Source organism: Grampus griseus (genome assembly GCF_964374135.1).
Source record: "Grampus griseus genome assembly, chromosome: 3".
In the NCBI taxonomy this organism is placed as follows: Eukaryota; Metazoa; Chordata; class Mammalia; order Artiodactyla; family Delphinidae; genus Grampus; species Grampus griseus.
Window position 1 is genome coordinate 40,088,329 of NC_139019.1, and position 25,494 is coordinate 40,113,822.

General features: G+C 39.4%; 1 protein-coding gene across 1 annotated transcript in view; it reads left to right on the forward strand.

The window, feature by feature from the left end:
- Positions 1-25,494, forward strand: part of ITGA2 (integrin subunit alpha 2) — a gene marked incomplete at both ends in the record, with an annotated part of 103,571 nt that overhangs the window by 8,043 nt on the left and 70,034 nt on the right. The window contains one exon of the mRNA XM_082652420.1: positions 17,015-17,135. Coding sequence (XP_082508546.1) covers positions 17,015-17,135 — 121 coding nt within the window. The remainder of the gene's footprint in view (positions 1-17,014; positions 17,136-25,494) is intronic.

A 25,494-nucleotide genomic window follows, 5' to 3' on the forward strand; every position in this document is an offset into this window, starting at 1 on the left:
ATATTTCAGAGAAATTGACTTAGTCTTCTGTGTACTTATTGTTTGGGGGGGTGGGGAGGGAGGACATAGCCTTGGTAATTGGGATACTTTTATGTGATCTTTATTTTCCTTTCAGTATAAAAATGTAATAGCCCAGATAAAAAAGTCTTAATGCAAAGTGGAAAGATGGTTAAATAATTTATGTAAATGTCATAGTGTCGTAGTTCTTTCAGGCTGCTATAACAAAATACCGCAGACTGGATGGCTTACAAACAACAGAAGCGTATTTCTCACCGTTCTGGAGGCTGGGGAGTCTAAGATCAAGGCGCCAGCGTGGTCGCATTGTGGTGAGAGCCCTCTTCCTGGTTCATAGCTGGTGCCTTTTTGCGATGTCCTCGTATGGTGGAAGGGGCTAGGGGTCTCTCCGGAGCCTGTTTTATGAGGCACTCATCCAATTCATGAGGGCAAAGCCTAAGCACCTCCCAAAGGCTCCCACCTCCTAATACCATCATCTTTGGGGGTTAGAATTTCACCATATGAAGTCTGACGGAACACAAACATTCAGACCATAGTATGTAGTAATTAAGAAGTCCCTTTTATTATTACAGTATCTAATTTTTGCCCCCAAGGAATCAGACTTTAACATATTAGTATCATTTTTTTCCTTGGCTGTGGTTCCAGTGAAATATGACCTTAACCCTTTTTAACAGTATAGTCCCTTAGTCTCTTACCTTAATCTGTGTTCTCTCTTTTTAAAATACAATTTAGCCCCCAACCCGTATTCTATACATCCTTTAAGTAAGTCTCAATTTCACTGAGGCTTATGCACCCCAGGAAGCCTTCCCAACCACTAATCCAATTTAGTTGTCCTCCTCACGTGGACCCTTTCATAGCAGTTGTCACATTCTACCTCAATGACATGTTTACTTGGCTCTAAATCCTATAGATCGCAAACTCTGAGAAGACGGGGGCCATGTCTTCTTCACTTGTGCCAAGTTGAGTTTTGTTGAATGAATGAAACACGTATGACAGCTATTGTAACACGGGTTAAAGGCACACTTTCCGAATGAATGCCAAGCCAAAAACCTCCTAGTTCTTTCCAACTCGTATATGCCAAAATGCTTCTGTTTGCTAAATCCAAATTTGCTAAAATATTCCTTTAGTTGATCAATTTATTTATTTATTTTTTTACTTCCTTGAGAGAGTTTGTTTGCTTTTGGAATATTTCTCCTTTGTCTTGAAATGTCTAACTAGGATAGCGCTATTGACAAGTAATAAGATGAATAAAAGTATTAGGACAGTGCAGACATCTTTTTTTCCCCTAAAAAACCCTCTTGTTCCCCTCTTCTGTCCTCATAAAGCAGTACCATAATTTATCTTCAGCTTGACGCTCTCTCCCACTGAATACATTTTTAAGATCACCTTTCATCCTATTTATCATTGTATTCTCAGGACCTAGCATATAGTAAGCACCCAGAAAATGGTTGGTAAAAAAATTTTAAAATAAAAATAGAATTTTGATAATATGAGGTAAGTATGTTCATCAAAGTACTAAACTTGATTAATACTTTCAGTTTATAGCTTTTTTTATAAAGCAGAATATTTCAATATCCTTATAGAAAATGACATACACTAACATTCTCGTAAACAGAAAAAATATTTATATTTCTTCCTTTTGATGTTCGTAAGTGTGAATGTAAATTTTCATAGATATACTTGCCATTTATATGAAAATGACTCATTTACTTTTTTCACTTGGTATCTTTTGTATATACTTTTCCCTGTGGCCCTCATATTTATAACTTTACATTAATACATCCTGCCATGTCATGGTTAACTATTGTCCCATTGTTGTATATTTAGGTTGTTTCCTGTGGGGTTTTTTTCCCCCTACTGCAAGTAATGTGGCTATAAATATCATTGTACAAGAAGCTTTTTCTTTCTTTTTTCCTTTTGGACAATTTCCAAAAGCAACATTACTGGATCAAAGATTATCTGTATTTTTTAGCTCCTGTTGCATACTGAACACTGTGGTCATCAGTAATGTGTGATTTTTACCAATTTTACCAACGTTAGATTTTAATTTACTTTTTGTAGGTTTTTTTAACTTCTTATAGGTTGACGAGTGTAACCTGCTGCTTCATATTTAGTTTAATTCTCGTGCTTTATATTCATCAGGGTGTCTTTCTAAGTTACAATTTTAAAATGCCTATCTTTTGAAAAATATATGGAGAGTAGGATATTGTAGAATTTAGGCCTAGAAGAAACCTCAAGAGATCATCTAGTAAATGCCTCATTTTTACAGTAACCAGCTTTTGAAAATGACTAAAGCCCAGGACTCTAACCTGCAGTCCATCATTTCAAGATAGCCTTCAGAATTTCCTCTGAAAATCTCTTTGTCAAACTTCTCCTTGTCAGCTATTTCCCACAGATTGATCACAGTCCATTTTCATTTGAGGAGCGGCAGTCCTCTGGTTAAGATTTCCATCCTTCCGTGGGTCAGAACCTTTTAGGGGGAAAGAGAAGACATTCTGTTTGCCGGAGCACTTGACTTTGAGTCTCCAAATCTGGAGATTGTTCTGGTTAACTATTGCCATGTAACCAATCACCCTAAAACTTAGTGGCTTAAAATGACGCCCATCATTTGTTATCTCTCCTGGTTTCTTGCGTAGGACTTTGAGAAGAGCTTGGCTGGGCAGTTCTGGCTTGAGATCTCTCATGTAGTTACCTTCAGAGGGTAGGCAGCTCTCTCTGTTCATGTGGTCCCATCAAGGGGTCTCTTCAGCATGGCGCCCTCTGGGTGGCCTGATTTCTTGCAAGGCGACTCAGGGATTTAAAGGCAAGTGTCCCCCTCAAAACTGGCAGAAACTTGCACTGTCTTTTCTAACCTAGACTCAGAAATCATACAACTACATCTATTCATCAAAGAAATTACCAAGCCATACCTAGATTCTAGGGGAGGAGACTTACTCAGCGTCTTGATGGGAAGAATGTCAAGTAAGTCCCAGACATGTTTTGAAACCACCACAGTGACTTAGTCAACTTAATGGTGTTTACAAGACTGTTGCTTGTTTATATCATAGTTGTTCAACTTCAACATTATTGACATTTGGGGACTAGATAATTCTTTTGGGGGATGGAGCAGTGGCAGTGGCAGGAGGGGCTGTCCTTCGCACTTTAGGATGTTGAGCAACTTCACTGGCCTCCACCCACTAAATGCCAGTAGACACTCCCCTTCCCCACAACAGTGTGACAATCAAAAATTTGTCCAGACATTACCAAAAGCCCCCTGAGGGACAAAATTGCTCCCAGTTGAGAAGCACTACATTAAACAAACATGTATTAATGTTCATGGCATCCTGAAAGGAACTCTAGCTCTGAAGAGTAAATTTTAATTTTAATGCCATTTTTCTGGCTGACTTTGGATAAATCACAGTCAGACTCTTCCCTACCTTGCTGGGTCATTGGGAGGATCAAATGGAATTATGAATGGAAAAGTATTTTGTGAACTGTAAAAGCGTATATAATGTTACTTTTCAAAATTCATATCCTTGGTATTCATCCATTTTTATCATCATTCATTATTTTAAGGGACCCCAGTGGAGTGTCTATCAGAGGCTAGTAGAGTGTCAGACATGGGAGGAACTGGAGGATTCAAGGCAGTCCCTCCAGGAGCTCTGCTTTCCATTTCTAATGTTACCTGTGGAGGAGGATCTAGATCCTTACTGAATGTAAAATTTAACACTCAAAACAAAGACTTTTAAGGAAAAGTTGCATTTTTCTTTCTTAATAAAAGCAGGAGAATGTTATGCTGCTATACTCCAAACGCAGTTTTATGCTTTTGGCTTTTGCACTACTTTTATTTTTTCTTTTAAGCACTATAGCTATAAGCCAGACACTCTAGAGCTTAAATCTGTATGTACAGTGAATGTGTGGTTCTTTTCAAAGGGCCTACAGTTTCTAAGTTTAGTTGCTTTATTTTTTTTTGAGAGGAGGGGGGATGGGCTTTCTAAATTATTTCTGCAGTATTGTCCTTTCAGCATGAAGACAATGCTATTGAGAATGATTTCCTGTAATTTTGTACATGTTCAAAGGATCTAATGCAACCTATGACCATTTTCTGTTGTACATATTCTCGGTAATGATTAGCTACACTTGAGAGTTTGAAGTCTGTTTTCTTTTTTTCCCTAATGTACTGTTATTTATTTATTTATTTAATTTTGGCTGCATTGGGTCTTCCTTGCTGTGCACGGGCTTTCTCTAGTTGCGGTGTGCTGGGGCTTCTCCTTGCGGTGGCTTCTCATGTTGCGGAGCACGGGCTCCAGGTGCATGGGCTTCAGTAGTTGTAGCTCGCGGGCTCTAGAGCACAGGCTCAGTAGTTGTGGCTCACGGGCTTAGTTGCTCCGTGACATGTGGGATCTTCCCAGACCTGCATTGGCACGTGGATCCTCAACCACTGTGCCACCAGGGAAGTCCCATGAAGTCTGTTTTCTTAGTTTCAAAGTCAGGGTCTGAGTAACCCCATTTCCTGTGTTTGTGGTTTCCTGGAGGGTCCATGGGCTGATAATGTTTTCTTGGCTCTCATGGTGAGTGTGTCTCAGCAAAATGTAGACATGCTGTCCTCCTATCCATTGCACAGCAGTTCTCAGAAGCTTAAATGGAAACTTATTTAGGATATATTTTTTTATGTGAGAGGTGAAAGTAGGATCACAAATTAACATGCCTTTTACAATTTCTCAAAAAGTATGCCATTATCAGTAATATATAATGATATGAATAGTAAAAGAAAATAACGAAAACAAGCTGTCTTTACTGAGTGCTCATCATTTGCTGGACACTGGGTTAGGGTTTTATATATACTGTCTCATCACAATAAGGTAGGCTCATAGATTAGGTCTATATCACGGGTGAAAAAGCAGTGGCTTATATAGGATGAGGATCTTGTCCAAGGTCACAGAGCTATTCCAACCTCAGAGGCCAAGCTTTTAGGCTCTACAAGGTACTGTTGGTCTTGCCCGGTATGTGGATGTTTCAGTTAAAAAAAAAAAATCCTTGTACTTCCAGCACTGGCATACTTCTGCCACTACATCACCCCAAAATATAGGGTTCTCCTAAAGCTAGATAAAGAGCAAAGTTAAATGTCCTCGAAAATTCTAAAAAAAAATAAAATGTGTGTATATTTGTATATACATATGTATGTACATATTTATTAATCTTTTAATCTACCTCTATATGTATCTTCTCAGTAACCTGCATTCAAGCATCTTCCTTTGAATCAGTCCAGAACTTATATTTATTGATAAACCTGGTCTTTACTGATATCCCATTATATGTATAACTTATTATTATGTGGAAAGGTGAAACAATCAGCAGTCCATCTGTTAATTCAGTTGATTATTGATCTACAACCATGTAGATACTCTGAGTAGGGGGGAATATAGCAGTAAACAAAACAAAGTCCCTACTTTTCGGGACAAAGACAGATTTACCATAAAACAGGGGAAGCTTAAGCTTCAGGCACCCTCACTCTGCAGGCCTCTTCCCATGTATTCACATGCCTGATATTTTTATTAAATATGCAAAAGTTCAGATCATTGTCTCTTTTATACCCTAAAATAACATATTTCAACAAAGACATCAACAGCAAACTGTTTGATCAACGTCATCAGTTCAAAAAGTTTCTGGATTAATCCCTTTAAAAGAAAATTTGAGGTACCTTGAAATATTATAGCTCCTGTATGATACTGGAAAACAGTCCTAAACATTTACATGACATTACAAATAAGGTGTTATGAAAATGAAAGAAACTTTCCTTAACTGTAAATAATAATAATTTTAAACATTCAATTTATCATGCCAAAAAAATTACTTTTTAGAGAGTATGATTTCATAAAGTTATCAAGTAAAGAGGTGATCAAAAGATGTAGAGCTGGGCTTCCCTGGTGGCACAGTGGTTGAGAGTCTGCCTGCCGATGCAGGGGCCGCGGGTTCGTGCCCCGGTCCGGGGAGATCCCACATGCCGCGGAGCGGCTGGGCCTGTGAGCCATGGCCGCTGAGCCTGCGCGTCTGGAGCCTGTGCTCCGCAACGGGAGAGGCCACAGCAGTGAGAGGCCCGTGTACCGGCCAAGGCAAAATGTATTACAGAAGTATGTCAGGCAATCAGTAAAAGGTATGTTTTTTAAAAAATATATTTTTCAGGTTTTAAAACTATTTATTTGCTAGGATTACTTTTCTCATTCTAAACAAAAGTTAATTTTATACCTGAATTTGTTTCACAATTTTATAATTTTTTCCTTAAAGAGACATTCTGTCCCAAATTGTAGACATGTCAATCCCTACAAAACTTAACTCTTCTAATACAGGTTCTAATGAGGGTGGAAGACAAATTAAAAACATAAATACATCACATAAGAGGTAGCAATGCACAGTAAGGGGGACAGAGAATGCTAGGCAGGGAGTGGGAAGCAGGAAGATATTTTTTTGCTTGGGCTTATATTATATCTATTGCTATATAACAAATTACCACACATGGGGTAACTTAATATACATTTATTATCTTACAATTTCTGTGGGTCAGGAATTTGGGCATGGCTTCACTGAGGTCCTCTGCTTCAGGTTCTCTCATAAGGCTGCAACAAGGTGTCGGCCAGGGCAGGGGTCTCATCTGAATTCTTAACTGAGGAAGGATCCACTTCTGCTCATTTTAATTGTTGGCAGAATTAATTTTCTCCAGGACTATTAGACTGAGGGCCTCAGTTCCCCATTGGTTCTCAGTGGAAGGCTGCCTTGAGTTCCTTGCCGTGTGGGCCTCTTTGCTTCATCAAAGCCAAGAAGAGAAGGCATCTACTAGCAAGACGGACGTTACAATCTTATGTAATGTAATTACAGAAGTGATACTCTGTGATATTTGATTCTGCATTTTGAATCTTCATTTCTATTGGTTTGAAGTCATAGATCCTGCCCTCAAGGAGAGAGGATCACACAAAGGCATGGATAACAGGAGAGGGGGATCCCTGGGAGCCCCCTGACTACCACAGGTAACGAGGAATGGCAGCTCTGATGGGTTGATGTTTGATGTAGAAACAGAACACTCTCTGGGAAGAGTGTTTCATGCAGAAGAAACAAAGGCAAAAGGTTAAGGTCAGAGTGAGTTTAAGGAAGAGCCAGGTGAGTGAGCTAAAAAGATAGGATAGGAGGTGAGGTCAGGTAGGGTGGGGGGGCAATGAGTATGCAATTATCAAGAGACAAAACATACACAAGAGAACAGTAAGTAACATTTCGAGGTAGTACATCACAATAAGAGATGCAGATGGTGAATTATAAGATGGGTGCGTACAGGCTAAAATGATAGGGGAAGACCCAAACCAAAAGTTTATAGAGAAGTGGCCTGTGAACAGAGATATAATAGAAGAAATACTACCTCAGTTATGTCTATTGTTTCCATACATGGCCTTGAGATGTGTCAGGCATATCTTGTTAATGAGCAAGCTATTCAACAGGCGCTGACTTGCTAAATGCACAAAAATGCTATTCTGAGAGGGAGAGGAAGAGAGAGGAGTTTCTCCTTTCACATAAAAGGAATTTAGGAAGATACTGTTAAAATAGAAAGTGAATTGATGAGCTGGTATTCCACTACTTAACCCCATCCTCTCGGCCATTGGGAGCCAGTGAGTCTGCCAGATGGCAACTCATCCTCCAACATCCTCATGAAAAAAAGAGAATATATTGAGCTGTTAGGAAGCACTGTCATAATAAATGGACTTCAGAAGCAATTGCTATAGACTTTTGAAGATGTTCATTGCCTGCAAGATCAAAAGTTGTGAAAGGGCATCAAAATCACCCAACAATGTGCGCAATACTCTAATACTTGATGTAGTTACTTTGTCAGAAAAGAACGACTTGTATTTTTTTCATACAAAATGTGAACCTTAAATGATATAACTTGAATTAGTATATATCTCTCCTGTATTTATATATGCACATCTGTATATTGACAGGCTTATCTTTGAAACGCAGCATAGTAAATTGAAAATTTCTGATATTATCCAATTTCCCCCATCTTAGTCTGCTGGAGCCGCCGTAGCAAGACACTACTGAATGGGTGGCTTTAACAACAGAAATTTATTTTCTCACGGCTCTGGAGATAGTAGTCCAAGATCAAGAGGTCATTAAGGTTGATTTCTGGTGATGCCTCTCTTCCTGGCTTGTAGACTGCTGCCTTTTGTCTGTGTCTTCATGTGCCCTTTCCTCTGTATGTACATGCAGAGAGAGAGATCTGGTGTCTCTTCCTCTTTTTATATGAACACCAGTCCTATCAGATTAGGTTCCCACGTTTATGACCTCTTTTAACCGAATTACCTCCTTAAAGGTCCTATCTTCATATATAGTCACATTAGGAATTAGGGGTTCAACATGGGAATTGGGGGAAGATGTAATTCATCCATAATGCCCCTTTAGGCTTAACTACATAGTAATGCATTTATTTCTGCACGGAAGTGATGCGCATGTTTCTTTAATATGCATGCAGAGTAAATGTCAAATAAATGATACATGCACACATCATTTTTAAAAAAGTGGTCATGAATTATGAAGCAGAACAAATTATGAAATCATTACCCAGATATTAGCTGTAATCTCTTTGCTTCTTAAAATTGAAATATAATTCTTTTGGATCCCTATTCCACCCTTATAGGAAAATATAGTGCTCTCCCAAGATTTCTCTGAACCCCCAGGAGTTATCCATTTTCATTGTCATTCAGCCCTCAATACCCAGACGGGGGAGTTTTTGTTCTCCACCCTGACAAGTCTGATATTTGATTTTACGCTCTGTAAAAACTAATACATTAGCTCGTTACAGTTTCATGGATGCTGACAAATGACATGAGGTGCCTGAGTCAGAGACCAAGGACTTTATTACTCATAGCATGACAGGTAGCACGAGCATGTTTACATCCGTTTCCCTGCGCTTCCCCACAAAGTATCATGAGGGCAACGGGAAGGGATGCAAATGGAAGCCTGCACACGTTGAGTAGGTTGCATTATGAGAGAGGAAAACTGAGTTTGGTGACCTGCTGTTTCACAGCAAGAATTCAGCAAACCCATTCTTTGTCCTGGAGGTGAGATTTACCTTACCCTCAAGCTTTCTTGCTGCAAACACAACCCTGAAAAAATGGCCCAGGTAGACATCGGGCAGGATCTAACTTTACTGGCATACCCGTCATATTGAATTGAATGGTGGTCCCCCAAAGATATTTCTATATCTCAGTCCTCAAAATCTGTGAATATTACCTTATTTAGATAGAGGGGCTTTGAAGATCACCTTGTGGAAACTGTTGGCAGAAACATGAATGTCGAAGCCACTTCCAGTGAGGGCTCGGAAGGAAATGAGGAACATGTTGTTGGAAACTGAAGGAATGGTGATCCCTGTTATATAGTGGCAGAAAGTTTGGCCTAACCGTGTCCTGCTGTTGTGTGGGAAGCTTTCAAGCAATTAACTTAGATATTTAGCTGAGGAGATTTCCAAGCAAAATGCGGAGGGTGCAGGCTGCTTTTTTCCTTGCTGAAGGTAGTAAAGTGCAAGAGGAAAGAGATAAATTGAGGAAGGAAGCATTAAACAAAATAAGAACAGTACTTAATGATTTGAGAAATCCTTAGTCTATCCAGATTCAAAAAAAAAAGAGCAAATATTAGGGGACTCATTGTTAGGAAAGTGTGCTCTGAAGGGAAGGCCAAGAGTGTCGTTGGAAAACGTTTTGCTAAATGGATTAGGCGTGTGATTCCTGGATCCTCTCAACCGTCTCCGCAGAGGCCAGGAAGAGAGAAAGAGTTATCCAGGAAAGATCTGTGGATAGCTCTCTTGTCAAATGGCACAGATCCCCATGACATACACAGGAGACCTACAAGGTTTTCAGGAATGTTGTCTCAGCAGAAATGCTGCTCTTGAACTGAAGGGGACAAAGAAGAAGAGGCCAATAGAGCTGTTGCAGGCCCAGAGGACAGAGCCTTGAGCAACAGAGGACTACTTTCAGGCCTGAAAACCTAATGGAATTTGACCTGCTATGTTAAACTTTCTTGGTACCAGCGACTCCTTTATTCCTTCTAATCTCCCTTTTAAATGGAAATGTCTCTCACATGCCTGTCACACCATCCTTGTTTAGAAGCAGAGAAATTATTTTCTAGGTTCACAGACCCCCAGATAGGGAGAAATTTGCCCCAAGACAGATCATACCTGGAGTTTCACCCATCCCTGATTTAGATGAGAGTGTTTCTCCTGGACTCTTAAGCACAGTTCTTCTGGGAACCTTTGCTGTCCCCTAAGAGAGTTCCCCCATGTCTTGGTGATAACTGGACCTTCCTGCTCCCCTGCCTTTGCCAATACCTCTGCAGCTTCTGAGGACCAGTCCCCACCAGCCATGGGATAGAGATTTGCTCCACATTCTTAAATCAGTGACACCCTGTGCTTGCACTTTCATAGACATTCAGACCTTAGAGTTCATGTATATGAGTAATTTGGATTTTATTTTATTTTTATTGAGATATAATTGACATATTAGCTTCAAGTGTACAGCACAATTAACTTTTAGAATTTTTATTGGAGTATATTTGACTTAATCTTATGTTAGTTTCTGGTGTACAGCAAAGTGAATCAGTTTTTTATATATATATATATACACATTCATATATATATATATATATATACACACACACACACACACATATATATATATATATATATATATATATATATATATATCTCCATTCAGATTCTTTTCCCATGTAGGTTATTACAGAATACTGATAGAGTTCCCTGTGCTAATCAGTGGGTCCTTATTACTTATCTATTTTATATATAGTAATGTGTATATGTTAATCCCAATCTTCTAATTTATCACTTTCCCCCCACATTTCCCCTTTGGTAACCATATGTTTGATTTTGAGATCTGTGAGTTTCTGTTTCATAAATAAGTTTATTTGTATCATTTTTTATTAGATTCCACATGTAAGTGATATCATATGATATCTGTCTTTCTGTCTGACATTACTTAGTATGATAATCTCTGGGTTCATCCATGTTGCTGCAAATGGCATCATTTTGTTCTTTTTCATGGCTGAGTAATATTCCATTCTATATATGTACCACACCTTTTTTATCCATTCCTCTGTTGATGGACATTTAGATTGTTTACATGTCTTTCCTATTGTAAATAGTGCTGCAGTGAACATCGGGGTGCATGTATCTTTTCAAATTATGATTTTCTCCGGATATATGCCTGGTTGTGGGATTGCTGGATCACATGGTAGTTTTATATTTAGTTTTGTTTTTGGTTTTGTTTTTTTATGCCTGCGTTGGGTCTTTGTTGCTATATGCGGGCTTTCTCTAGTTGCGGCAAGGGGAGGCTACTCTTTGTTGTGATGCGCGGGCTACTCATTGCGGTGGCTTCTCTCGCTGTGGAGCACGAGCTCTAGGCGCATGGGCTTCAGTAATTGTGGCACACAGGCTCAGTAGTTGTGGCTTGTGGGCTCTAGAGCACAGGCTCAGTAGTTGTAGCACACGGGCTTAGTTGCTCCATGGCATGTGGGATCTTCCCGGACCAGGGCTTGAACCCGTGTCCCCTACATTGGCAGGCGGGTTCTTAACCACTGCGCCACGAGGGAAGCCCTATATTTAGTTTTTTAAGGAACCTCCATACTGTTCTCCATAGTGGTTGTATCACTTTACATTCCCAGCAACAGTGTAGGAGGGTTCCCTTTTCTCCACACCCTCTCCAGCATTTATTGTTTGTAGATTTTTTTGATGATGGCCATTCTGATTGGTGTGAGGTGATACCTCATTGTAGTTTCAATTTGCGTGTCTCTAATAATTAGTGATGTTGAGCAGCTTTTCATGTGCTTCTTGGCCATCTGTATGTCTTCTTTGGAGAAATGTCTATTTAGGTCTTCTGCCCATTTTTGATTAGGTTGTTTGTTTTCAACACAATGATTTGATACATGTATATATTGCAAAATGATTGCCACAGTAAGACTAGTTAACATCTATTACCACACATAATTACAGATTTTTTTCTTGTGTTGAGAGCTTTTAAGATCTATTCTCTTAGCAACATTCAAACGTACAATACAGTATTATTAACTATAGTCACCATGCTGTACCTTACACCCCCCTGACTTATTTTATAACTAAAAGAGTTCTTGTATTTTTGTTTACTACTTAACAGACATTTCCTCCCAAAAATGCCAGCATACATCTGCAGGAATGGGCTAGAATGCAATAAGAGAGTCCTAGTTAAAAATACTCCTCTCTTCCCAATTCTACCTCTTGCTTTGGGCCTTAATTCTCTTCTCTTAACATGAAATTTTTTCCCCTTTAACTCTCTGGATCTTTTTGCAAATGAACCCCTTCCGTGAAAAGCCAGCCCCACCTGCCCTTCAACGTATGTAGATATGCTTAAGTTTTGCATTAGCCACACAAATTAGACTTTCCTACCATCTTCTACTACAAATGTGTGTCATTGAGCTCTGACAGTGATATCATGGAAATCAAGACACTTCCTGACAAAATCTTGTGTTGCATATAGAATGATATATTTTGTTTAATACATTTATTTCTGCCCTTGTTTTCCAAAGATTTTGTTCCTTTCTGAGCTTCACTACATATTGAGAACAAAACTGGGTTAACTATATCTCATTACCAAACATATATTTATTTCTCTTTTGAATTATCTTATAATTTAAAATCAGGTTCCAGAATAAAGTGGGAGAATGAACTCCATTTTTACTTAAACTAATTCTTAATTATTAAAGTTTCCCAGAAATCTGTTTCAGAGATGAGCAGGAACTCTCAGGGCAGGAGGTGCTATAAAATTTTTAAATGAGTGGAAGAAAAAAGAAGTTTGCATTAATCAGTGCAATTAACTATCTGGTTTGCCTGTGGATATAAAAATGACAGCAAGCCAGGTTATAATCAAGGATGAAACATGACACCCTTTTAATTGTGGACAGAGAGGAAATTAGTTAACCCTCCAGGACATACATGGCAGTAAAGTTTCGTGAGATTCACTGAATACTTGGGCTCGGTTACTATCAACAAATATACAGCAAGGTCACCTTGGATAAGTACTTTGCTGCACTATTACTGCGTTCACAGGCATCCGCATGAGGACAGGGGGGAAGAGTTACACTCTGACATGACCCTGACAGGACAAGGCTGAAGTCACCTTGAAACTCACTGCATCTAATATAGACCTGGAATGTATAAATTAATAATCTATGACTTGCTGGGCCAGTTTCTCACCATCCCCATACTCTTCTCTTTCACTTCTCCATAATACTGAGCAGGATGTTCCTTGGGCCTGGAATGACCTTGGCCTTCCTCTTTATGCAGTGAATTCCAGCTCATCCTCCAAGGTCCATGGATTGCCACCTCTTCTATGAAGGCTTCAAACTCAGATGTACCCTCTTCTCAACTTTTGGATTAGGGTTCTTTTAGCTTTCTGAAATTTAATGCTTATCCCATGATGATATAATTGTTCATTATTTTATTCCAATTACCAGAATGAAAGCTCAAAGACAGCAGAGATCTTGTCTGTTTTGTTCATTGCTATATCTCCAGGACCTAGGAAAATGCCTCGCACAAAGGAGTTGGATAAATATTTTTTGAATGATTCATTTCTTAGTGTGTGGGCATGTTTGGGGGGTAAGGAAACACAATGAACCAAATAGGGTTGTTATTTTCCATATGATTCAGTTAATTTATGAGAACAGACATAGGAACACATTACTATGACCAGTGGGATTGTAAAGAGGAAATAGACATTGAATTAGACCGAATACTTACATTAAATTTATAGAAGCTAATTAGCTATCATAGGCAAAGTGTGAAATGGTGACATAGTGAGTTTTAAATATATATTTGAGAAAAATAAGTATAGTGAACTGAGATTGTCCAGATTTATCAAAAGTGGCAGGCTCTTGAGGGAAGGATTGAAGTACAGGAAAGAAGAGATTTAGTATCAAGGAATGAAGGAGTGGTGATGGAGAAGGACATGTTTTGTGAGAAAAATGAGCAGACCGTTTATGAATGGAAATTCTGGACAATAAGTTTGAGAAGATGAGCCAGACCAAGACTCAGATATCAGCTACCAATTGTGTGACACTGAGCAAGAAAGACATCTAATCTCCATGAGTTGCAGTTTCCATATTTGTACATTGGTAATAATAGCTAGGTTTTGCTGTTTCACAAGGTTGGTGGGGATCAAATGAATCAAGATGATTCTGACATAGGCAGACAAACATAAGCATTAAGAAATAGTAGGCTACAAATTGGAATATACATTATGGTTTAAATATTGGAAAAAATACTGGAAGGAAATTAACTGCACTTGCATGAGAATGATATGATTATGAGTGATCTTTCTCCCCCTAATTTTGTCTATATTCCATATCATTATCAAAGAACACATATTCATTAAAAATTCATTTCATTCAACAAATATTACCCTAGGTGCTGGGAAAGTAGGAGTGAATAAAAGAAATAAGATCTGAGCTCTCAAGTCACTTAGATTTTAGTAGGCAGAGAGACACAGAACAATACAGATACATAAGATCACTTCAGATGATAAGCGCTGCGATGTTGGGGTAATGATGGAGAAGGATGTTGCTGGTAGAGGAGTGAGGGGAGGTCTCTACGAGAACAGCAGAGACTTGAGCAAAGACTTAAATGGTGAATAGGTGGCAGGACACAAATACCGAGTGGGGAAGAGTGCTGTAGGCAGTGGGTCAAGCCGCTGCAAAGGCCATAAGCAGAATGAACCGGATGTGTTCAAGGGACAGAAGGAGAGCCAGAGTGGCTGGAGCACAGTGAGCGAGGACAGTGGTGGAAAGTGAAAGTCACCAGATACACAAGGGCCAGATCATGAAGGGCTTTTGAAACTGTGGTAAGGAAATTGGATTTTATTCTCAGACATTGGGGTATTTTAAGCAGAGAGATGAAATAATATGATTTACATTTTTTAATAGTTTATATATGTATGTATAGACACATGTATATATGTATGTAAACACATAGTATATACATATAAGTATGTATGTACACATTTGGGCGTATATATAATAAAATTTAACTGCTACGTGATAAAATGGACTCCATCGTGATTTCATGTCATGCCATGATCTGCCAAGGTCTAATTAATAGGGAAAAAAGTGAGGTCATTATATATATAACCATATGTGGTCTTTCTAGCAAAAGATATTTTAAAAGAGGAGACAGTTTGATATCACCTCCCCAAGCTTTTACTAGTTTGTTAGATAATTGGTAACGTATTTAAATAGGATTTATTGAGTTCTGCACTGTGGGGTAAAGTTAAACTGTTGATTGGAAACACCAATATTCTGAATGTCAGTTCTGGTTCTCTGCTTACTTTGCTACATTATTTTCGTTTGCATTTTATTTCCTGAAAAGTATAAAGAAGCAGTGGTGCATATCAAAAATAGATATTAAGGAGAAAATGTGCACATGTGAAGCCGTGTAGATTTTGCTACAGAGTATTTGAAAATTATGATTTGTCCTTCTCTTCCTGGCAACACATTTATTTCTAAAAAATAATAGTGACCTGAGCACTCTTGAGTGAACAGATCCACAGTAGAATGATTTTGGCAGGTAAAGAGGCACGTCAACTACTTTAAGTCCCCAAAGCTTCATCACTGACCTCATTATTCCTTTGGAGCACATTTCAGAATCTGTCCCCAGAAGTACACGGGCATAATGGAAGAGCCAGCCCTTTTCCTCCATCCTTTCAATGCCTGAAACAATAGATTTATGAAATACTGTGCACTTTCAATGTGGCCCAGAAGGTGGGTTATTCCTTTGTGAAAACACATATTGATGGAACTTCGATGTCAGTTTTGAAAAGTCCACTCTGCCTTCAGTGTCTGCTAAGGTAACTCCTGATCTCAAACAGCTTGAAGTCTGTTCCCATCTCCATAGAGAATGTTAATATCCACACAATCTTCTTTCTCTAGAACATAGGATGACCAGCATTAATGCTATCAGTGTCAGAGGGGGAGACTTCATCAACCTTACTCTTTCCCCTCTTTCCCTTTCCATCACAAACAAGGTTTTTTAAAAAGGTCTATCCAGGCTTTATCCTATCAAGGCCTTTGTTGTTTCTGAAAATGAATATGATTTCTCGAACACTCAGAAAGAAGCATCAAAAAGCAAAACCACTTTTGCAGTTCCTGCTGGAATAAAAGATATGACCCCTTTCCCTTACATTTCATTCTCAGAAATGATCCTTTCTGAAAAAAATGATACAATTTTCAAGCAGCTGTGATTTTTTTTTTTTTTACCTCCTTTGATGTATTCAGCAATGCTCTTTCAACAGACATTTCATATAGAGTTCGTGTCAAGGTCTTCAGGGAGATTCAGAAGAAATAGAAGATAACCTTCCAACCCTGCCCTTGGGTGGTTTAGAGTCTTGCATTAGGAAGGACAAATAGAACTGAAGTTACTTAATCCCTAGAGGTAATATGTTGTTTAAGAATTCAAGCTCTTCAGTCAGACAGCCCTGTGTTCAAATCCTGCCCTTCCCTTATCACTTTCTACCTGTGAGACACACTTATCTCCAGGAACCTCAGAAATTTCTGCAAAACAAATATAATATTAGCAATCAGGGAATTCCCTGGCTGTCCAGTGCTTAGGACTCCATGCTTCTGTTGCAGCGGACACAGGTTTGATCCCTGGTTGGGGAACTGAGATCCTGCAAGCCGTGCTGTGTGGCCAAAAAAAAAAAAAAAATCATATTTTAGGATTTCTATGAAGATGAATGAAATAATGAATCATGGAAGTAGAGTACTTAGCATGGTGTCAGGGCCCCAAATTAGTACTTAAAAATCAGTAGCCACTATTTCTTGGTAAACATTGATAAAGAGAATAATTACTACTTCAAACACTTTTTTTAAGTGGCCTTTGATAATTATATTACAAACTTTTATTCACAAATTGTAAATATGGACTACGTTTTCATTTTTTCCTTCATAGGCATTTTAAATTGCTGTGTGGCGTACAATGTTGGTCTCCCGGAAGCAAAGATATTTTCTGGTCCTTCAAGTGAACAGTTTGGCTATGCAGTGCAGCAGTTCATAAATCCAGAAGGCAACTGGTAAGAATAGTCTCTTCTTTATGACTTCAGTAAAAACACTAAATAAATTTAATATTTGACTACAATTGCTTGTTCAGATTGGTGCATGTATATGTTATTAATGGGTAGTCCTCAAATATCCTTAAATGAAGGATTTTTCTTTGGGAGTCGGTAACTCTCAGATTAATAACTGATGGGATGGCATAAAGGTACTTTTTTTAAACCTAGATAGAAATTTTTCTATAAATATTCCATAGTAAATTCATAATACCAGGTTTTGACCATTTGATGTTAGATAGATAGATAGATAAATAGATTTGTCTTCCTTTCTTACTCTGTAAACTGGTATCCATTAGGCCTTGTAAATGCTCAGCTGGCTAGTGCTGCCGCTGGACCATTTCTAGGTGGTAGAATTGTTCCCTAAATTTTCTCCTTGAGCAAAGCTTTGTCTACTGGCTTCATTCTAAGTCAGCCTTCCCTACTCCAGGTGACAAAGGGTCCTCACAAGCATTCATGCTCCCTTTTGCAGCAGAAGGCTCCAGACAGACCCTAGCTCAACTAGAACTCTTTCCAAAGAATAAATGGGCTGTTGTTGGCTTATCAAATAAGGGCTATAATTTATACCTGTCAACTAAAAAAATTATTCACACCCTAAAAGATGAGAGTTACGTTTTATCTGGTGGGAAATTTTAGGACTTCAAGCCCTGGAGGCCGCATCTCAAGTAACCCTGAGAGCACTGCTCCCAGGAGGCGAGGGGGCAGCCAGGATATATAAGAGTTTTGCAACAAAGAGCAGGTAGTCTGAATGTCAAAAGAAGGAAAAGAATAAAATATATAGGAATAAACCTATCTAAGGAGACAAAAGACCTGTATGCAGAAAATTATAAGACACTGATGAAAGAAATTAAAGATGATACAAACAGATGGAGAGATATACCATGTTCTTGGATTGGAAAAATCAACATTGTGAACATGACTCTACTACCCAAAGCAATCTACAGATTCAATGCAATCCCTATCAAACTACCACTGGCATTTTTCACAGAACTAGAACAAAAAATTTCACAGTTTGTATGGAAACACAAAATGCCCCGAATAGCCAAAACAACAATCTTGAGAATGAAAAACGGAGCTGGAGGAATCAGGCTCCCTGACTTCCGACTATACTACAAAGCTACAGTAATCAAGACAGTATGGTACTGGCACAAAAACAGAAAGACAGATCAATGGAACAGGATAGAAAGCCCAGAGATAAACCCACACACATATGGTCACCTTATCTTTTATAAAGGAGGCAGGAATGTACAGTGGAGAAAGGACAGCCTCTTCAATAAGTGGCGCTGGGAAAACTGGACAGCTACATGTAAAAGTATGAGATTAGATCACTCCCTAACACCATACACAAAAATAAGCTCAAAATGGATTAAAGACCTAAATGTAAGGCCAGAAACTATCAAACTCTTAGAGGAAAACATAAGCAGAACAATCTATGACATAAATCACAGCAAGATCCTTTTTGACCCACCTCCTAGAGAAATGGAAATAAAAAGAAAAATAAACAAATGGGACCTAATGAAACTTAAAATCTTTTGCACAGCAAAGGAAACCATAAACAAGACCAAAAGACAACCCTCAGAATGGGAGAAAATATTTGCAAATGAAGAAACTGACAAAGGATTAATCTCCAAAATTTATAAGCAGCTCATGCAGCTCAATAACAAAAAAACAAACAACCCAATCCAAAAATGGGCAGAAGATCTAAATAGACACTTCTCCAAAGAAGATATACAGGTTGCCAACAAACACATGAAAGAATGCTCAACATCATTAATCATTAGAGAAATGCAAATCAAAACTACAATGAGATATCATCTCACACCAGTCAGAATGGCCATCATCAAAAAATCTACAAACAATAAATGCTGGAGAGGGTGTGGAGAAAAGGGAACACTCTTGCACTGCTGGTGGGAATGTCAATTGGTACAGCCACTATGGAGAACAGTATAGAGGTTCCTTAAAAAGCTACAAATGGAAGTACCATACGACCCAGCAATCCCACTACTGGGCATATACCCTGAGAAAACCATAATTCAAAAAGAGTCATGTACCAAAATGTTCATTGCTGCTCTATTTACAGTAGCCAGGAGATGGAAGCAACCTAAGTGTCCATCATCGGATGAATGGATAAAGAAGATGTGGCACATATATACAATGGAATATTACTCAGGCATAGAAAGAAAAGAAATTGAGTTAATTGTAGTGAGGTGGATGGACCTAGAGTCTGTCATACAGAGTGAAGTAAGTCAGAAAGAGAAAGACAAATACCGTATGCTAACACATATATATGGAATCTAAGGGGGAAAAAAAACGTCATGAAGAACCTAGGGGTAGGACGGGAGTAAAGAAGACACAGACCTACTAGAGAATGGACTTGAGGATATGGGGAGGGGGAAGGGTAAGCTGTGACAAAGCGAGAGAGTGGCATGGACATATATACACCACCAAACGTAAAATAGATAGCTAGTGGGAAGCAGCCGCATAGCACAGGGAGATCAGCTCGGTGCTCTGTGACCACCTAGAGGGGTGGGATAGGGAGGGTGGGAGGGTGGGAGACGCAAGAAGGAAGAGATATGGGAACATATGTATACGTATAACTGATTCACTTTGTTATAAAGCAGAAACTAACACACCATTGTAAAGCAATTATATTCCAATAAAGATGTAAAAAACTTAATTAAAAAAAAAGATTACTGTTAATTAAAGAAAGCCAGATATGTCAAGTTAAAGAATTTAGCGCTTTTCTATGTAGGGAAGATGCAAGAATCTGAACTCACTGAAATCATTCCTTTGATGTGCACCTCAGCTATCTGGGGCCAGTATCCTGTGTTTTCGTACCCTGAGTTTCCTCAGGGCTCACGGAAGGGAGTGGCTGCAGTCTGTTGGCTGCCAGATGGCAGGTGTTCTTTCCTTCCTGTGCCCTCAGGGCTCATCAGCTCATCATCGGCTGTGGCTGCAATGCTGATGACTGTGGCATCCTTTGTTTACTGACATGGCAGGCAGTATTCCATCTTTCATACCCTTTTTCCTGTGTGAACTTATGTAAAAAATGGAATTCAAAGAAACACTTATCCACATTTTGAAGCGTGCCTGTCTGTATGATGGGGAAGCAAAATGAAATTATCACTCATACGGGTAGTGTGTCACAGAAGACATCTTGGAGGAGGTGAATCATGAGGTGGGTCTTAAGAGTGGAGCTGAACAGGTGGGAGAATATTGTGAACTCATTCCTGCTTCAGAGCTTCGGTGCACATGCTTTTCTCCTGGAAGGGACAGTCTTCCCAAGATTTTGTCTCTTATTTCTCAGTTTTGCTCAAATGCCTTGCTCAGAGAGACCTTTCAGAGCCAGCAATTAGCACTTCACAACACCTCCCAGTCACCCTCTAGCCTTTTATGTTGGTTTTTTTTCTAAATAGCAGTTAGTACTATCTGAAATTATCTTTATATGTTTGTGTGCTCATTATGCATCTTCTGCTCTGTCTCCGAGGATAGGGACATTGCTTTGTGCACTGGTACGTGCTCAGAACACAGAGTACCACCTGGCATAGAGTAGAGGGGTCACTAACTACTTGTTGAATTACTGAATGAAAGCCCTAGTCCCCACTGATTCACCCGAGGTAGTCTACAAAGTGATCTCTAGCAGACAGACTTACGTAGGCGCTGGACAAGACCTTCAGACGCACTCTCATGGTCCACTTCATAAGTGTGGCCTTGCTGAGGACAACCTGGCATTAAACTTGAGGTTATTCTTTTTAAGTAACAGTTTTTCTGGGACAGAGAAAGAGGCACCATTAGCAATAGATGCTGATAGGGATGATAAGTCTGTCAAGGATTGTAGGCAACTCAAGCACTGGCCACACTGCAGGTTGGAAGTTAAGACCAAAAGGGACAAAGTTGACAGGAACCTAGCAGGCAGAGTCCTGGCAAAGTGAGCCACATCTCCTTTCTCTTTCCAGGACTCCCTCTAAGCACACAAAGTGTTGCTAAAAGACAAATATGTTAACAGTTTATGGTGAGATTCTGGTGCTGATGGTGTTATGTCAAGACCGGGGACACCAGGCATTCCTAAATCCAGCCTTGACCTTCTCATGACATTCTGGAAAGATACATAAACACAAGACAATGGTTAGTGGCCAACAAGGTAGCACTCTACTATTGGCTGGGCTGTGCTTTTAGCTCCACTATAGAGCTTTCTGGTTAGATGTAGTATGAGGCTTACTGAGGCCTTCCTTCCCTCAAGCCTCCGTATAACCACCAGCTGGTATGTGCATACCCCACCCCCAGGAAGAAGAGAAGGGAGCATCTTACCTGAGGGCTACAGCCTGTGAAGGTGTGAAGCAGAAGGGAAAGAGAACAGAACTTGGCCTGGCATGCCAGCCTGGGTCCCTCACTGATCTGGCCTTGTAACATCCAAGTCACGGACGTGATTTTCTAACGCACCACAGGCTGGATGCTATGTGAGGTGCAGGAAGTACAAAACAGAGACCTTGACTTTAAGGCACGTGGAGTCGAGTCAGTGAGGAAGATGGATGTGCAGAGCAGGCAGTCGTGAATAGCGCCAGAGGCATAAGTGCCAACCCCATAGTCAACAGCATGTGTGTGCCTTTAGTGTCACTTGCTATATTAACTTCCTATTAAAAGCTCCTTTTCTGAAAGTGAAGCTAAATTTTCTGAAGATCTAGCTCTCTAAAGAAGCTAAATTCTTTAACTTGACATATCTGGTTTTCTTTAATGAACAGTCATCTTTTCACGTTCAGACTACCTGCCCTTTGTTGCAAAACTCTTATATATCCTGGCTCCCCCCTCGCCTCCTGGGAGCAGTGCTCTCAGGGTTACTTGAGATGCGGCCTCCAGGGCTTGAAGTCCTAAAATTTCCCACCGGATAAAACATAACTCTCATCTTTTAGGGTGTGAATAATTTTTTTAGTTGACAGGTATAAATTATAGCCCTTATTTGATAAGCCAACAACAGCCCATTTATTCTTTGGAAAGAGTTCTAGTTGAGCTAGGATCTGTCTGAAGGCTTCTGCTGCAAAAGGGAGCATGAATGCTTGTGAGGACCCTTTGTCACCTGGAGTAGGGAACGCTGACTTAGAATGAAGCCAGTAGACAGAAACCAAGTCCTGGGACACTAAAGGGACAGGGTTCCATCCTGACCTCTCTCACTAGCTGGCCCTGCTAAGGTGCCTTGCTTAGAGGGCAGGGATGAGCACGATCCAGGTGAGTGGGCTTTCCCGCTCCAGTGCTGGGGTGGCCGTGGGTAGGTCCAGCAGCGTTCACAATCCTGCGGCTCAAGGAACATAACAGGAAACTTGGAATCCAGAGTTGCCTGTTTGCTTTGACAATTGGCACCGTGCCCTTCCCCACTCCTAATTTATGACAATTGCACAGACATTATGGGAGTAGCAGATGTGGGAAAGACTGTTTAAACATTAACTTTTCTTCTGATACTAATCAAGTTAACCTCGGGCACAGAAAGTGATTTTACTATGAATTTCTTTAATAAACTGTGAGTGTTTTTCCCTTAGACTTTATATACGTAGTACACACTCACACACACATCCCTTTATTTTTTTTACTCCCTACTGCCTGTTGTGAAGCTGCTATCTTGGCCGTGTTTTCCTCTGATCGCTTGGACTTCCTTTACAATCTGTCTTGTTGAGCCCTGACTCTATCTTTCAGCCCTTTCCTGCCTTCTGACAACTCGTTTAGAGCTCTAGTCTGAGTTTTCTTAAATCACACTCCACTATTTTTAAAGTACAACTTTAACTGTTCCATATGTCCCATTTTTCTAAGAATTTATAGGCATATTTTGCACTGGGATCTACAAGATTTTAACAAAATAATCTTGACTCCTTTGCTAGTTTTATTTATTATACTTTTATTACACTGTGGACTTTTATTCTAAAAACAGTAGTAATACGGCTTTGCAAATTCTTGAAACTTTCTCATGGTCTCCCATGAGCTGGATGACTTTAAGAGCAAGATTACCTCACAAATAGAGCACCAGAGCACTCTACCTGTGTGGAAAGCTGTGGTCTCTTCTCCCCTGAGTGAGACCCACAGAGGGTCATTCCGCTTTGGAGCCCTCGCTTTATACACAGGATGTCCGAATGTAGGTGATGCAATCCTTATCACGAACAGTTACACAAAGGATCGTGATATGGTTAAAGTCATTTCCTGGAATCTTGTGGTGATATGCACTCTTTCTGTTTGTCTCATCTGAGGGCCTGTCCCAAGAACCGTTTGAGCTCATTGTATGACTCAAAAACCTTAGGACACTGTAATCGCTTGTGTGACGAGGACTGTCTGGGAATTGAGGGTATTTCCAGTTGTAGAAATGTATTTTCTTGTTCTATTGAGGACCAGTGCATGCTTGTTCTTTAAGAGGAGAAATATAATGAACAAGTGTCATAGCCAAAAAAAAAAAACCTTCCATCTATATATAGTATAGCTTTTACTTTTTATAAATTTATTTATTTATTTAATTTATTTTGGCTGCATTGGGTCCTCATTGCTGCACATGGGCTTCCTCTAGATGCGTTGAGCGGGGGCTACTCTTTGTTGAGGTGCATGGGCTTCTCATTGCGGTGGCTTCTCTTGTTGCGGAGCGGGCTCAGTAGTTGTGGCTCATGGGCTCTAGAGCGCAGGCTCAGTAGTTGTGGCACACGGGCTTAGTTGCTCCACGACACATGGGATCTTCCTGGACCAGGGCTCGAACCCATGTCCCCTGCATCGGCAGGTGGATTCTTAACCACTGAGCCATGAGGGAAGTCCCCATTTTTACTTTTTAATTAAGAAAAATTGTAGTAAAGCATTATGTGTGTTACAAATATAACAGATTGTACAAAATATCTCTTGTAGAGAATTTTAGATAAATAATAAAGAAGTAACATTCAATTCTGCAACAGACATCAAAGATTATGTTGTATAGTACATTGGTAATACCAATACTGGTAAGTTCTTTGCCAAACACCTAATACTCATGATGAATCTTTAAGAGCTTTGTCAAATAATTACCCATTTTACGAATGAGAGGAGAGGAGTGAGACTTAGAAAGCTTTATTAGTCCGCCTAAGTTTACAGAGCTAAGAAGTAATAAGCATAGGGCAGATGAATGCAAACAGAGCTAAGGTGTTCCAAGTGGACATATTTTTATAAGCAACCAGGGAAGAAAGTGGCAGAATGTAATTGGCATTTATAAATAATATTTAAATATAATTTTCATTTAAACTTTATAAAGTAAGATAAACTTCATTTAGCATTTTGAATGAAAAATTGTTACAGAAAAGGGTTGCCTGGGATGACAGTTCCCATCTGTCTTTTCATTCTCTCATAGACAGGGATTTGTCATATAAATCAAGAGCCAGAACAGAAGGGCTTTACCCTCAGCTTCCCCATCACTAGCTGGGGGACTTTGGGAAAGTCACACAACCTCTCTAGAGCACAAAGAAAATGCCATCCTGACCAAACCAGAAGTTTTTAGCACCTTGTGAGAGAATAAAACACTTCAAAAACTAAACTACTGTGCACATATGAGGTACTCTCATTAGCTCCTTGTAAAAATATACAGGAGGAAAATCAGGATTTTAAATAACTAGTTCCTCCCCACCTCCCCCCACTGCCTCATCCTCAGCCATTTCTCATCTGTCACTTTAGCTTTGGTCCATTTCTTCTTCTTCTTGGCCAAGGATGCTATTCTGATCCCTTTTCCAAAATAATCATGTCTTCGTCTTTCATTATGTAGCCTTTAAATGTTAGCCAATATCCTCCTTTATGTCTCTTTCCAAAGGTAAAATTCTCTTGACAGGTTTTCCTGGTAGTGCCATTTAACATGCTTACGTTGCTTATTCACAAGGTTTGCTTTTACTTTAAATCCATGACATATATATTCCTTTCTGTTCTTCCATTACATTTTAGTTATTTTCACCAACTTCTAACTTAGTCATATTTTTGATTCCGCAAAGGCATTAGAAGTCTGACTGTAATATATCCTTGCAGTTTTAAGTTTAAAAAACTTACTGTTAACATTTTTATAACTAATTATTACGCTATTGTCATGTACTTAAACCAACACTATTAATATAGGTATACAAAGTGGCGTGTTTCCTATCAACAATGACTTTCCCTTGGCTGGCAGTAGGGGCAGGGTAAGTAGGGAACCAAGTACCTTTTAGACCCCCATGGACCACTCTAGTTGAGTTGATTCTAGTTGATTCACCTACCTTTGTCACATCATAGTTGTTAATTTTTTTCCACTAAGTTAAGGTTATCTTTATAGCTAAATTTTTTAAATGGTTTGCATTATAGTAGAAAGGGCACT